The 15,631-nt window shown below is 37.6% G+C and overlaps 1 protein-coding gene across 1 annotated transcript; it reads left to right on the top strand.

Moving 5' to 3' along the window:
* The first annotated feature begins 11,991 nt into the window (after positions 1-11,991).
* On the top strand, positions 11,992-14,412 carry LOC116202376 (cyclin-D3-1-like). The gene is made up of 4 exons (XM_031533916.1): positions 11,992-12,804; positions 13,125-13,326; positions 13,444-13,574; positions 14,011-14,412. Exons 1-4 carry the CDS (start codon positions 12,265-12,267, stop codon positions 14,314-14,316), a joined length of 1,179 nt encoding a protein of 392 aa, XP_031389776.1. The 5' UTR covers positions 11,992-12,264; the 3' UTR covers positions 14,317-14,412.
* The last annotated feature ends 1,219 nt before the right edge of the window (positions 14,413-15,631 follow it).

Consider the following 15,631-nt stretch of genomic DNA (forward strand, 5'->3'; position numbering starts at 1 on the left):
GCATGTGAGCTCATTTGACAGGAATTGTCGCCGGACTTTGACATTGCTTACAGTTTCACGAATCGGATCGTGTGAGAAGATTTTGTGATAGCTTGCAGTGTCATGATATTGTCATCTCTGTTGACTAGTAATGCTCACAAGCAGAAGAATGTGTGTCACCTGATAGCTACTTTTCGGTAAGGTCGGGAAGTGTTCTGCAAAAATTTGTAGGTCAGGAGGCAAACCCAAACTCTCCTCATAGGTCGGGGGGCAAAGTGTATTTAACTCTAAATAATGTCAAATCTTTAATAGAACTTTTTGTCATGGAACTCATAAGACTCCTAGTGAAATAAATTAATGTGAATATGACGATGAATGGTTAAGCCATTGATATTTCCGAGATAAACGTTCTATTAACATGATATATCAATGCAAATTTATCATTCAATAATTTATGGGCTTATCACAATTGTTGAGTGTGGCTCAAATTCTCATCCCAAGACTTGAAGGCAATAGGAAAAACTTAGGCTACGGGTAGTCGATTGCGGCACTGCAGACAGCCAACTGCAATTTGAACAGGCTGAAGAGGACAGAAGCCACAGACAGTCGATTGTAGTAGCCCGTGTAATTGATCGTAGAAAGTAGCAGAATTTCTGAGCGAGGTCTAGCATATCATAAATCAAATTTGGCTAGTTTTATATTTCCTTACTTGGTTGATTTTTTTCTTATATGAGATTTATTTTCCCTGATTCTTTTTTTCTTGTACAAGATTACATAAGGGGTGAGAGAAAAGGTGAGGTGATCTAGAGAGAGAACGTTGTAATTGGGATTACGGGAAACACTCTGTACTCCACGACTTCATTGCCCATAGTAAAAGAAGAACTGACAAAGCCTCATTTACCCATGGACGTACGGCTGGCACACTGCCGGCCCGAACCACTTACATGAGTGTACAAGCTTCTCTTCCCTTATTTCCTTTCAATTGTTTCATCGAGATTATTGTAAGTTAGATCCTTTTCGATCCTTACAAATCGATCTCAACTAACGATCGATCCCAAAAAACTAGTATCAAAGCCATCATCGATATGGGATTCTCCACATCGACTGAAGATGTTTACGGCGAAATTCGACATTGAGAAGTTCGATGACAACTCCAATATCAGCCTGTGGCAAGTCCAAATGCTTGCCATCTTGGTGCAAAACGACTTCAAGAAGGTTTTGTCGGGCACAAAGCCCGAGTCCATGTCCGCAAGCGATTGGGAGGAACTAGATGAAAAGGCGCTTTCAGTGATCCAGTTGCATCTCACCAATGAAGTTTTGTAGGAGGTTTTCTCAAAGAAGAAAGTACCGGTTTATGGGCAAAATTAGAAACTTTATATATGACGAAATCACTGGCCAATCGGTTAGTTCTGAAGCAATGACTATACACGTTCCGTATTGCCGAAGGTACGTCAATCAAGTCTCACATAGCAATCCGTGCTTTACTTGCCCTTGTCGCCATACATGATTTGGAGTTGGAGCAACTAGATGTGAAGGTGGCATTTCTTCACGGCGACTTAGATGAAGATATTTACATGCAGCAGCCGGAGGGTTTTGAGGTTGAAGGCAAAGAGGATCGAGTTTCTCTGCTGAAGAAATTCTTATATGGACTCAAACAGTCTCCTCGACAGTGGTACATGAAGTTCAATTCCTTCATGATAAGTATAGGCTTTATGAGGAGCAAGTATGATAATTGTGTTTACTTGCAAAGACTTGTTGATGGGTCCTTTATATATTTATTACTTTATGTTGATGACATGTTAATTGCAGCAAAGGACAAATCTAAGATTAGCATGTTAAAGGCCAAGCTCCATTCGGAATTTGAGATGAAGGATTTGAGAGTTGCTAAGAAGATTTTGGGAATGGAGATTTCTCGAGATAGAAGCTCAAGCCGATTATTTTTCTCTTAACATAAGTATGTTGAGAAGGTGCTGGAGCGATTTGCTATGCAAAGTGCAAAGTCGGTGAGCATTCCCCTTACTACACACTTCAAACTTTCTGCTTTGATGTCACCACAATTCGAGGAGGAATCAGAGTTCATGTCCAAAGTTTCCTATTCGAGTGCAGTTGGCAGTCTCATGTATGCTATGGTATGTACTCGTGCAGATATTGCTTATGCTGTCAGTGTAGGTAGTAGATGTATCTCTTGTTCTGGAAAGGGTTATTGGCAAGCTCTTAAATGGATTTTGAGATATCTAAAGGGTACTATTGATGTTTGTTTGGAGTTCAGTCAAGACTCTACTGAATTGGTCGGCTATGACGACTCAGATTTTGCGTGAGATTTAGATAGGAGGCAATCTCTTAGTGGATATGTGTTTACTATCGGTGTTTGCGCCATTAGTTGGAAGGCAACCTTGAAAGCTACAATTGCATTATCTACCATAGAGGCATAGTTTATGGTAGTGACTGAAGTAGTCAAGGAAGCTATATGGTTGAGAGGTTTGCCTGAGGAGCTAATCATGAATAAGGATGCGACTATCATCTACTGCAATAGTCATAGTACAATTCATTGACAAAGGATCCAATGCATCATGAGAAGACGAAGCGTATTGATGTGAGTACGAAGCCTCTGGAGATGTTCGAGTGGAGAAGATCAATACTCTTGAGAATCTGGCAGATATGATGACGAAGAGTCTTCCTGTTTCGAAGTTCGAGCATTGCTCGAACTTGGTTGGGATTATGCAGAGATTGATTTTGGCCCGCGGGGCCTTTTGGCAAAGGAAGCATATCATCTACGGAGCATTGGAGAATTCAAGCCAAAGTGGAGACTTATTGAGTGTGTCTCGAATTCTTACCCCAAGATTTGAAGGCAATAGGAAAGACTCAGGCTGCGGACAGTCGATTGTAGTATTGCAGACAACCAACTGCAATTTGAATAAGCTGAAGATGACATAAGCCACATACCTGCCTATGGTAGCCCGTGTAATTGATTACAGAAAGTAGCAAAATTTATGAGCGAAATCTAGCATATCAGAATCAGATTTGGCTAGTTCTGTATTTCCTTGCTCAGTCGATTTCTTCCTTGTATGGGATTTATTTTCCCCGATTCTTTCTTCTTGTACAAGATTACATAAGGGGTGAGAGAAAAGGTGAGATGATCTAGAGAGAGAACATTATAATTGGGGTTTCGAGAAAACACTCTATACTCCATGACATCATCGCCTATAGTAAAAGAAGAACCGGCAAAGCCTCTTTTGCTCGTGGACGTATTGCCGGCACATTGCCAGCCCGAACCAGGAACTCGAGTATGCAAGCTTCTCTACCCTTATCTCCTTTCAATTGTTTTGTCGAGATTATCGTGTGTTAAATCCCTTTCGACCCTTACAAATCGATCCCAACAACACCTATGTGTTCTTTTCCATTATACTCTTCCAATCTCGTTCTGCTATAGAATCGAGATAAATACCTTAGTCAGAATGAGTGATGGTGTGCTTTCATACTTACCATTACTTAAGATATGACTTTCTTAGATCAAACTGAAGTAATTGATAATCATCTCACAAAGACTTCGAAAAAATCAAAATTAATATAAAAATTCTCATACAATAATTTCTTTTCTTATCATCTTTCCTTACTAGCATCCGGTCTCGTGGTTTTGATTTTTCTCTTGCTTGCATAGTGTAAGTAATTATTCACATTAATTCTTGCACGCGCTCCAATTAAAAGGAAATACTGTCGTATTATAATTTGTTTAATGCATTATTTCTTTTTTGATCATTTTATAGTACGAAACATACCATGTGGTTAGTTGGAAATTTGGAGTAAATGATTAAAAGCTTCGACGTAATAAATTGGACGACTTTTGCGGATGCTTAATTGATGATGTAGTACATTAGTAGTGAATTAGACCCAACTGGATCTTGTAAAAAGTTTGCTCCATTTGCAGCTAAAAAGGATAATAAGACAGGTAAAAGGGCATAGAAAATGATTGATTTATTTCCAAAGGGCGTTAATCAATGAATTAGACTATGTAGTCTAATTAATACCAAATAAATTTCCTTTATTTTAAGAAAATCAAGAAAAAAGAAAGAGGAAATCAATTAAGTGTTGGTGGCCTCAAAACTCAAAAGAGAATTGATGAATAAAAGGTATTAATGAATAAAAAGTATTACCAAAAAAATCTATGGAGTTTATCATCTAAATTTGAAAATTTCGTGCCATAATATTATGATTTACGATTGGAGAGTGGCTTATATGTGTGTGTATATATATATATATATAAATTTATTCGGTCTCGGTCTGTAACATTAGGGGATCCAAATAAATATAATCGACTGCACCCTATATACATCTGTGTATTATATGTTATTGATCCAACGTTAATTTGTCGTGATAATAAAAGACCCATTGCTCAAGGAAAATGCAGGTGACGAGACTGAGATGATCATGTGATCTTCTTGGACTTCGCAGAAAGCTTAGATCTCTGAACTTGCTAGACAAAGAGAGCAGCAGATCAGGACGAGTTGGCATTAAATTGCATGACGATAAGCTAAATTAAGACTTTTAAAAAAGACTCGTGCTCGTTCTTATAGTTCTCGGTCATAAAATAAACTCGTATCCTATGGATCTAATAAATGATAGGGAATTGAAAACAAAGAGACACGAGAACTGGAAAGATAATTCGAAACCTTTTTTCTTCCAAATGATGATGAGCGTCTTTATGCGTACCATGTATACCCATTGCGGTCCTTTGTTATTAGACTTATGAGCATAATATTTTGAAGGGTATTTATCTAAAATGATCTATGATTCATTCATTTTGTCAAATCTATTATATGTTTTTTTATCAAATTTATTTCATGGTTTACTTTTTGCATCAAATCTATCCCGACGTTATTTTTTTCGTCGACATCTAACAGTCGTGCTGACGTGACGCCCACGTGGCAAGTGTGGTCCACTATCTCTCCGCATGCCACGTCAGTACGGCCGTTAGACGTTGACAGAAAAGATAATGTCGGGATAGATTTGATGCAAAAAGTAAACAATGTGATAGATTTGAGCAAAAAAAAGTATATGATAGATTTGACAAAACGAATAAATCGTTGTCCATTTTAGCTAAAAATTCATATTTTGAAACGTTCTCCAACACAAATATTGCTGCCAAATCATTAACTTCATGGACTGTACATCGACATGAAATGACCCTTTTATGATTCGTAATCGTTGCTACATAGAGAAGGTACATTGAACACAAATGCCCTGAAATCATTAATTAACTTGATCAAACTATAGCTTTCAATTGTGAATCGAGCACAGATATCCTTCAATCATTAACTTAATGGGGGATATTAGTGCGGAATAATCGTCATTAACTTGTGCGTGGTAGTTACCATGAAGATCATAGTGGGTAATCAAATCATAGGAATATGAGATTTGTTTGAATTAACAATCAGTTGACTCTGCATCTGCGATGATAGAGGCGGGCATGGGCTCGATACGCTGGAGATATTACTGTAAACCTGCCCTGATAAATAATGAAGTTATCCCAAGCTGCCGAGCAGAACATAGCTTTTCCCATATATGATGAATATCGGAGCCACATATATTCAACATGATGATTATATTGAATGGCCACGATCAAGAGCAGACACCGTTTAAAGTAGATCGAGTAAATTCAACCTGACAGGGTCGTACGTTTATAAGAACTCAACAGCAATAATATGGGGTTAGCATGAATGAGATGTTAACTCGACCATCCATGCACAACCATAAACCTTTAGGCTCCTAAATACGAACAGAGAGTACTCACGAACTTAATTACGCTAATTTTTTTTTCAATTTTCGACATTTACCCTCTCTAGTTCTCTTCTCTTCAGATTATAGGTGTTTGGCTCAGGCAAAAAAGGGTCAAATCAGTTAACGATGCTCAATTCAACTCCTATTTTTTGAAGTGAGATACAGAAATCGGTGCTAATTAAGGGTAATTGTCGACCACTATTTTCTGATACCATCACATTTTAACCGAAGATAGCGTGATGTGAATTAATCTTGGACTTGTTTTAACTAATAATATACTCAAGCTTGTCATCATCATTTCCATAAGACAATATATGCATGATCTTATTCCCGTCAAGAACCTTCCTAGCATTAGAAAAATTAATGAAAATGAATCACGATAAGATAGAGAGCGAAGAAACTTCAGGGGGTGCAGTTTGAAAATGGAATAAAACTTCAGGGGGCGAATTGAAATATAACCCTAGGTTGGTCCTTGATTATAATATGATGGCGGGCGCGTGGAGTACAAGTGAGCTGGGAACCAAAGTTGGGGGTTTTTGTCTTTTATTCGCTTTCTTTTTGGTGCGTCTCTTTCCAGAAATGAACTGGCAAAGCAAAGGAAAGAAACGCAGTTCCGAACCGAATCCCTTCTCATATCTTCTGATTTCAACCTTTTCCATCTTTTCATATTTTTATTTGATTTATTCCCCTCTATCTATTTCTCTTTCTTTTTTCCCCGGTTAGTTTCAAAATCAAGAAAGTAAATAAAACCTCCCAATTGACTTGTAAAAGTTAGATGTGTTGATCTTGGGCGATAAAGTGAAGAATATAAGTTTATGACACATTAAGAAAGGAGGACGTTTCATAAGATGAAACTCACTATTTACTTACAATGAAGAGATTATAGATTCCATTCTCTTGTCATCCTACGATAAAGTGACTAATGTAAGTTTATGGCAGACTGAGAAAGGGGAAGGTTCGGTGAAATAATGCACCGTCTTTTAACCGTTAATCAAGAGATTGATTATAGGTCCTACCATTTTGAGTCTTTCGATTCCTATTTCTTCATTTCCTATTAGGAAAACTAGTTGAATACCTGTGCTTTGGACGGGAAAGATAAAAAAAAATATATATATTATTATTTTGGTGAAGAAAAATGTTATAAATATATGCACGAATTAAAAACTTATTAGAAGAAATTGAGATGTAAGAGAAGATAGCTAAATAAATAAAACAATTTACACATGTATCTTTTTTTGTCCCAATTCTTTTAACAAGTAATTAACTATTGTAGCACTTCAAAATTTGTTATGCTATAAACAAATAAAAAAGATGAAAGGAAAAATTCTCATGCCAATATGTAACAAAAAAAAGGATTAAAATATGTCAGCAAATATATCAATTTAAAGAAAATAAAAAGTTCTCATGCAAATATGTGAGAAAAAAGAATTGAATAAATATATGTGATATGAATCAAAAGAAAATAATAAACACTCCAAGCAAAATATCATCAAAACGACTAAAATGACGTAAGATTAGTGTTGGCACTCGATGAGCATGCAACATGGTGTACATATATATATATATATAAGTTTGTAGAGTCTCACACACTTCTTTACAAATGAAAATATGATGGTAAAAGTTATAATTTATACGACATCTAATATATATAGTTGCCAATATATAATATAAATTTGTATGTGAGCGGCCAAAATGTATTTTCAACTATATATAGTTTCTATAATGTATCTTCATATATATATATAGCTGCCAATATAAAAATTATTTGTATTCCTATTATGCAAGATTGTGCGCTATCTTTATATTCGTTAATATTGGTTTTCAACTCTATACTTTTCTACAATATATATGAACGGCAATTCGATTGCTACAATATAAAAAAATTTCTTGAATAGCAGCTAACGTATATAATATATATTATGTTGGGGTATGTGCAAATAATATATATTCTACTGCATAATTAATAATAAAAAATTTCCTTAATATATAAGTGATGACGTGACAAAGCGAGAAAGATCCGTTTTTTATTTTTGATGATGTGGCGGCATGAGAATTCGACTCGAGTTTTGTTTTATGTATATACATATAACACCACATAACACTGTTTTGTGACTCTTTTCACGCTACAGTATATATTGAAATAATTTCACCATACAATAGGAAAAAAAGTTTCACTGTGCAGCACGTCGTCGGTATTACGTAAAAAGATTGGCGGAATATTTTAGTTGGTGGCTTTTTTGGGGGAATTTCACACAACCGACAACTTGAGGGACTTAAAGCAAATTAAAATAAAAAATTTTAAATTTGAAAAAGGAAAAACCAAGGATGGATCGAGAAGGAGTGGGGCGTCGCCGCTGGCCACCCAAGCGCCCGTCGGCCGAATAGGATCCCTTAATTTGATTTCTTTTTCCTCATGGTTTTAGGACAGAATGAGGTCATCAACCGACTCAAACCATGCTGACGACCTCGATTGAGGGGTGAGTGGCTCGTAAGTGCACCCTGAACCCTCCAGATTGAGGGATTCAACCCTGATAGGGGAGTGGCTCACCACCCCCCGCCCGGCTCAGACTATGCCAGCGAGTCCGATCTAGGGGTCCAATTTTGGGGAGATGGTGGCCGCTTTCATATGGGGGTCCAATCTTGGCTGGTGACCCTAATTATGGGTCGATGCCCAACAGGGGTGGGGGCTTGGTTATCTCAAACGTTGGCGCGGGGAGGGAAAACCCCAATCAACCACCCACCCTACGATCCAGGTCACCAAAATTGTTTAAGCCGGCCGACGACACCGATCAGGGGGTGGGTGGCCTGGGGTCCCCTACCCCCTTCTCCGATTCTAGACTAGATTTTTTGATATTGATTTTATTTAATTTATTTATTTATTTTTACATCTCTCAAGTTGCCATTTATGCAAAATTTTCCCGATAAAACCGCCACGTTGACATTCCATTCATTTTTTTTTACGAAATACTAATGGCGTGAAAATGGTGAAAATAGCGTACTATGTGGTATTATTTTTCATTCTCTATTCTATAACTAATTATTAAGGTTCACATATATCGTTTGTAATCGAAATTTTTATTTTTGATATGACACCATATGTTGTACATAATCAAAATATTTTTGCTGCCAAATTTTCTCGAATATTTTAAATAATGAATTAAACACATATCTCGAATGTTCAAAGAGAATAACACCATTATTCAGCAAAAAAAAGAAAAAAAAAAAAAAAGAAAAGAAGGCCGGTACGTATGAAAACTCTCCTTACCAGACATTTAGGGCCTTGCATTCATATTCTTTTAAGATAGTAGGAGGAGATCTTGGGTTTCGGGCCCTAATTCACAATAAGAAAAAAAAAATAGGAGGGGGCGAATTATTTGTAATGTGAACCTCCTAGCATGTGTCGATGTTGAATATATGAAGACAATGGATGAAGTAATTAATATAATGCATAAACATGCCAGCTTGTACTTAACTCATGTCATCGCATTATAAGGAAATATGTTTAATTATCAAGATCATGAGGGGATTAATGTTTATCCCTAGAAGGTATAGCCATAGCACCATTTCGAGTAGAATAATAATGTCCATTACTTGGCAGAATTCTAGCATTATCAAATTTTGTCGAGGATTGTTTGTACCCTCGAAAGGAAAAAAACTATTCGAAGTTGAAAATGTGGTAGTGGAGCTGCAATAATTTAGACGTCATTCAACCAAAAATATTGACAGCTCTTCCAAGGGACATGCCCATCAGAACAAACCCCAAGATAAACTTTCTTAATTTATTGGGACAAAACAAAAAACAGAGCTTACCAACTAAGAACAGATCCCCGGACAGTTCTCCCCGTCTTCTTCTCCCAATATAATGCGGTGGTATTAGTCATCAACTCGAAATTAAAACATTTCGGATCTAATCCTCGTTATATTCCTTTATTTCATTTTCCTTTATTATCTATTAGTTCCAGATTACGACAAAAAAAAAATCTTGAACATTCGTTATCTCACTTACTATTATCTATACTATTAGTATCAAAAGAAAATTGCCCCAGTTTTTTTTTTGAACTGTATTCAATGATATAAAATATAAAATTAAATGTAACGACAGAATTGTAAATTCACCCAAATTCGAGTACACATGAAGCATCTTTTTTCTCCTCCCATATTTATTTTTCAATCATAATGAGGTATGAATCTAATACAATAAAATAAAAATTTTAAATATTTAATAAAGCGGCACACGTAACTTATAGCGAGAATTAAAACTAAAAGAAGTGAAATTGTGCACCATTATACTGCATTATTTTCCCTACTTCTCCTCCCCTATTTACATATTACATATAGTCACTCTCAGTCTCACCCTGACCTTTTACTCCACTCTTTCTCTGTCAATTCCTCGTTATATCTCAATTCATTTATTTTACTTTTTTTATTATTATTTTAAATTTTCACCCCAACTTTTTCAATTTTCAATATGCCCAAATTTTACATGGTTAAGTAAATAAATAAAATAAAAAGTAAAACGGAAAAATTGAATTTGTGAATTTCTGCCTCATGTATTTTCAATTTATGAGTATTTTATTCAAGAAGCGTAAATTTTCTAGTGTAAATTATATAAATCAATATATAGTCCCTCAAAATATTTTTTTTTCCATCTATCATAGAAATACTTTCTTCCCCGAAAAAATAGAGAACAGTCTCTCTCTCTCTCTCTCGTTCTCTAGTCTCTCCCCCTGTTCTCTCTTTTTCTTTTTTCTTTTTCTTTTTTTTTTGTGGGAAAGTGTCTCTCATTATTTTGCTCCTAATAGGTTATTTTCATGGGGCCGGGCTTGATGTCTGTGCAGTTGCATTTTTGCCTACCAAAGAATACGGACCGAAAGCTTGAAAAGCAAATTCTCCGGCCGTATTTAGCCCTTGGTAATGTAAATTGATTTTCTTGTTTTACCCCAGCAAAATTGAGTTTCAAATTTACAGGTACATCCACTTTTTTTTCCGGTTACAGTAGGAGGCTCATGGTCTAATATAAGAAAATATAAAGGAAAGCTAAATAAAGGGACACATATAGTCCCACTGATGAGAATCGAACCTAGAACCTTTAGGTTACCATATGAGGGTGTTAACCACTGCACTACACCCTATTTCTTGTACATTAACTTATCAAAGCTGGGTAAATGGCAGGTTTGATTCTATGACTTTTAGCAATGTTATCCCTTTCGTCCTAATTCTTTATTTTTGTTATTCTACCCTCAATCTTTTACATTTTTACCATTTTAATATGAACTTCAATTTTTTCATAATAAATATATTTTCCATCCAAAAAATCATTTTAAATAGTAATTATAATTTCTAAATATAAACAAATCAGAAAAGTTAAGAACAAAACAAAAAAACAAGGAAAGGTATAGGCGTAGTTGCTGTATTTGGCGGCTACCTATTATGGAATAGGGGCGATGGTGGTCTCAACAGGGCCATTGTCCCCTAATTGAGGTCGCTGATGATCAGTAAGGTCGCTAGCAATTAGAATTAGGTGGTGGCGACAACCTCACTAATCGTTATTATAATGCTACTTATTGTTATTTACCACGTAAGAGATTCGGGATGTTTTGTTATGCAATTCAAGCAACAAAATAATTTGTTAAGTTTAATTTGGAAAAATCCGTTATAATTTAATTTAGGACAAATTCAACAAACATCATTTATAGTTCTGTTATTGACACTCCATGTTTTTGAAAATAAAACAGCGACACTTCGTATTTAAGAATACTAGCTAACATCATCTGTAAACCTTTCAATGGGTAGTGACACTTTCGGTAGATTTTCAAAAGACATTATTCCAAGCATGAGGGGGCCTAATATTGATTTTAAAACTCTCAAAGGATTTATATACCGGATGTACTATCATGTTTTAAATGTTAGGCTGTGTCCTTGACTCTATAACGAAACTATATGGGTGATTATAGAATGTATCCTTTAATTTAGTCTCACATGCAACTTAATTAAATCAATTTAATATGTTTTTAGTGAGACTCTTCTTTTTTTATCAGTGAGACAATTTAATAGGTTGTTTTTTCGATTAATGTCGCTGAAGATCTAAGCTAGAAAACTACAAGGGTGTTTTAATAAATTATCCAAGCATGGGTGAGCTACAAGAAATTACCAGATAAATCAATGACTGCTTTCGAAATTTCGCTGTTCCTTGGTTCCAAGATCCCGTCTGAATATATATAAAGAAAGGAGGACAAGCGTGAAACTGAAACCCACTGATAGGTAGAAACCTCACTCACTCACTCTGTCCCTCCATTTTCTTTTCTTTTCTCAGCTCTGCTTTGAGCCACTCCCCAGTCTCTGCAACAAACAACTCAGACACAGAGCTAGAGAGAGAGAGAGAGAGATGGGTCTGAGCTTCTTCTCCTCCTCCTCCTCCTCCTCCTCCTCTTTATTGCTCTCCTCTCAGCAATGACCAAGAACGAGATAGACCCAATCAACCACCACTGAACCTCTTCTTCTGAGGAGAAGATGGCATTACAGAACAACCATCACCACCATAGCAGCAGTGAGCAGACCCAAGAACAAGAAAGTCACTTCTTCTTGCTAGATGCTCTGTACTGCGAGGAAGAACAGAGATGGGAAGAAGAAGGAGAAGAGGAGGGGGTGGAAGATGCAGCGGCAGAGGACTGCATCGGAAATGGGAGGAAGCCCTCTTCTCTTCTTCCTCTCCTGCTGCTGGAACAGGATCTGTTCTGGGAAGACGAGGAGCTGCTCTCTCTCTTCTCCAAAGAAGAGGCCCAGCAGGAGGAGTCGGGTCTCGGAACAGAGCAATCTGTTTCTTCGGGATCGGTTCGTGGAGAAGCCGTGGAGCGGATGCTGAGAGTGAGTGCTCATTACGGGTTCTCAGCCCTCACCGCCGTGCTTGCCATCGATTACGTGGACCGGTTCCTCTCGAGGTTCCGCGTGCAGAGCGATAAGCCGTGGATGATTCAGCTCGTCGCGGTGGCCTGCGTCTCCATGGCTGCAAAAGTTGAAGAGACCTATGTGCCTTTCCTTTTAGACCTCCAAGTATGAACTACATTTCACAGACTCTCTCGGCCTTGGTTAATGTCAAGACCCTCTAAAAGTGCCAATGAATCATTTCTGGCTATACGAAGAACCCGTAAACCAGTAAAATAGAAGAGGGGAAAACAATAATGTATGATAAGTTATTGTTCGAATATCCTCTTTGTTCGCTGTTTCTTGAGTCTTGACCAGAAAGGATTAACATGACAATGTAGAGAAATGATTACATTAAATGTGATTAGTCATATGATCGTTTGACTGTCCGCCGGTACGAGAATTCTGCGGTCCTTATCGGTTGTTTGTTGCTGTTCTTTCTGTTGTAGGTGGGGGAAGCGAAGTACGTGTTCGAGGCGAAGGCCATACAGACAATGGAGCTGCTGGTGCTGTCCACGCTCAAATGGAAGATGCACCCGGTGACCCCACTCTCGTTTCTCGACCACATCATTAGGAGGCTCGGCCTCAAGAGCGAAGTGCACTGGGAGTTTTTCAGGAGATGTGAAGCCCTCCTCCTCTCCGTCGTCTCCGGTAGGCAGTTGACTTATCTAAGCATCTAACAGAAACATGACAATTGACTTGAACAGATAAAGACATAAGTATTGTCAGATCTTCTGAGGTTAAGCGTGTTATGTGTTTGTCTTGCAGATTCAAGATCTGTGGGCTATCTTCCTTCTGTACTGGCCACCGCTACGATGATGCACGTCATCGAAGAGGTCGAGACAGATAGTCCTATCGAGTACGAAGCCCAGCTACTTCGAGTTCTTCGTATGAGTAAGGTGGGGATCTCCTCAAGTCTGGGTTTTTCTCATTTCCCTGTTAGTCGCATTTGTCAGAAACGTCTAATTTAAGCTCGATATTATTGGCCGGCCAATCACGCCCGTAAATGATCCGTATGGACCCACATTGTTGTGTAACTTTGTGACCCATCGGCTCGTTTTTTCTTAGGATCTGTCTTCCTTGAGATACTTTTGAATAGTGCTAACAATTGTCATTAGAAACTCGCGAATACCGGTCTTGAATGTATATCAACGGGCTGAGATCGGGGAACATAATTAGCTTTACCACTTGTTGCACAGCAGAGTCTTTTTTGTATTAGCATGTCATCAGGCAAAAGTGCAGTTAATTATGCAAAGCATATGATTAGCACGATCTAGATTTGGACTAATCCCCATCAGTCTCTCACACTTGGTACTTTTGATCAATTTTCAACAGGAAAAAGTGGACGGCTGTTATCAACTCATCCTGGGGATATCGAAGGCCCGAAACACCGACCACGGTGTCATCAACTTGCACAAGCGCAAAAGCGGCCAGATTCAGAGCAGCTCTAGGGGTGCAACCGAATCATCCTTGATCAGTAGCACTACTGATGATATATCCAATGAGGATCATCATCATCAGCCTCTTGTCAAGAGAAGCAGAGTACAGCTCCTAGAGAAGAGCAACTCGTGCAACAATGCTGGTGGCAGTCTATTGTCGCTCGGTCGGGTTTTCATGAACGCTGTGCGCAGCCCGCACTAGCTTGCCCTAGGTGGAGAGCAAGGTCACTGATGCAGACATGCAGAGCCAATTACGGATAAGAAGTCAGGAGATGTCCAGCCGACACTAGGATAAAAAGCAATAAAAAGGACGAGGTTCCGATGGTATCATATCTACTTATGAACATCAGAAAAGAACAAAGAGCTGAGGAGGAGGAGGGAGATGGGAAGGGACAGGGCGGGAAGCAACGGGAGGGAGGGAATGAATGAGTGGAGGGCTACCACTCTTTAAATTTTTTTACTGCCTATTTTGCCGCTATATCTACGTACCCTTTTGAGTCCATTTCGAGGCATATAATATCTTATATATATATATATATATATATATATATAAATTATTTATATGAAATATATGGAATATGGGACATATAATTGATGTTGGGTTATTGAATATATGTGATTCAATAAATTCAAAAGCATTTTTGTAGTTCTGCTGCCGTGTTTGATGCCATTTTCAGCTCTCATTGTCCTACGTCTTTCATCGATGGTGACACATGATGCAGATTTGGATCCTTCCAAATCCTAACCCCAGGTGACATCTTTATTGCTTTCCACCCCATAGACATTAACGTCAAAAAAATATGTCAACTCGAGAAACAATTGAATCGAATGTGCACTGAGAGGAGGAAAAATATACGTAGTCATGTAAATGGTTATATATCATTGTATGATTCGGGACAAATCGAACATTGATAATGAAAATTGAAGTTCTTTACTACTATATATTTGAGAAATTTGATGGGAAGAAGGAGAGATGCATATTTTCCTTTTCCAAGTTTCGACCAACTTTTCTAATATGAAATGTAACTTCTGCGCCTTTTTGAATTCAATGTTACGTTACTATCCATATGCATATAGCGTGCTTCATGACCGATTACTTTTATATGTGAATTCATGTTTTTGCGCTAAATTAAAAATATTGTTTGTGCCATAACCTGTGCTTTTTCAGTGCACGAGACTCACATGTAAAACTTCCACTTTTGGATTAAAAGCTGCTAAAACTTCATGGTGACATGCCTCAAGAACGTCCTTGTGACTTCTTACCACTAACTTATTCGTGCAACTGATGCAGATATTTCGTAGATATATATGTTATTCATTATGAAAAGATAGCACATACATGAAACTGTTCAGCCAAAACAAAAAAAAGCATATATATGAAACTATCTCGTCCCCTCAGGTGATGGTCCATTGAGGAGGGATAGGCATTGAACCGATTGAGTGTCACCTATCCAGCAACTATTGCACCTTACGGAATCGGCCCTCGATGGGACGGGTGAGTTCCCGCAAGTTAGCAA

Source organism: Punica granatum, chromosome 4 (genome assembly GCF_007655135.1).
Source record: "Punica granatum isolate Tunisia-2019 chromosome 4, ASM765513v2, whole genome shotgun sequence".
In the NCBI taxonomy this organism is placed as follows: domain Eukaryota; kingdom Viridiplantae; phylum Streptophyta; class Magnoliopsida; order Myrtales; family Lythraceae; genus Punica; species Punica granatum.

What these genes read in the sequence shown, in the direction of transcription:
- LOC116202376 (XM_031533916.1), top strand. Translation starts at nt 12,265, where the DNA reads ATGGCATTACAGAACAACCATCACCACCATAGCAGCAGTGAGCAGACC. An exon ending in CCTCCTCTCCGTCGTCTCCG is followed by an intron (nt 13,327 to 13,443) that starts GTAGGCAGTTGA and finishes TTTGTCTTGCAG; the next exon opens with ATTCAAGATCTGTGGGCTAT. An exon ending in GAGTTCTTCGTATGAGTAAG is followed by an intron (nt 13,575 to 14,010) that starts GTGGGGATCTCC and finishes AATTTTCAACAG; the next exon opens with GAAAAAGTGGACGGCTGTTA.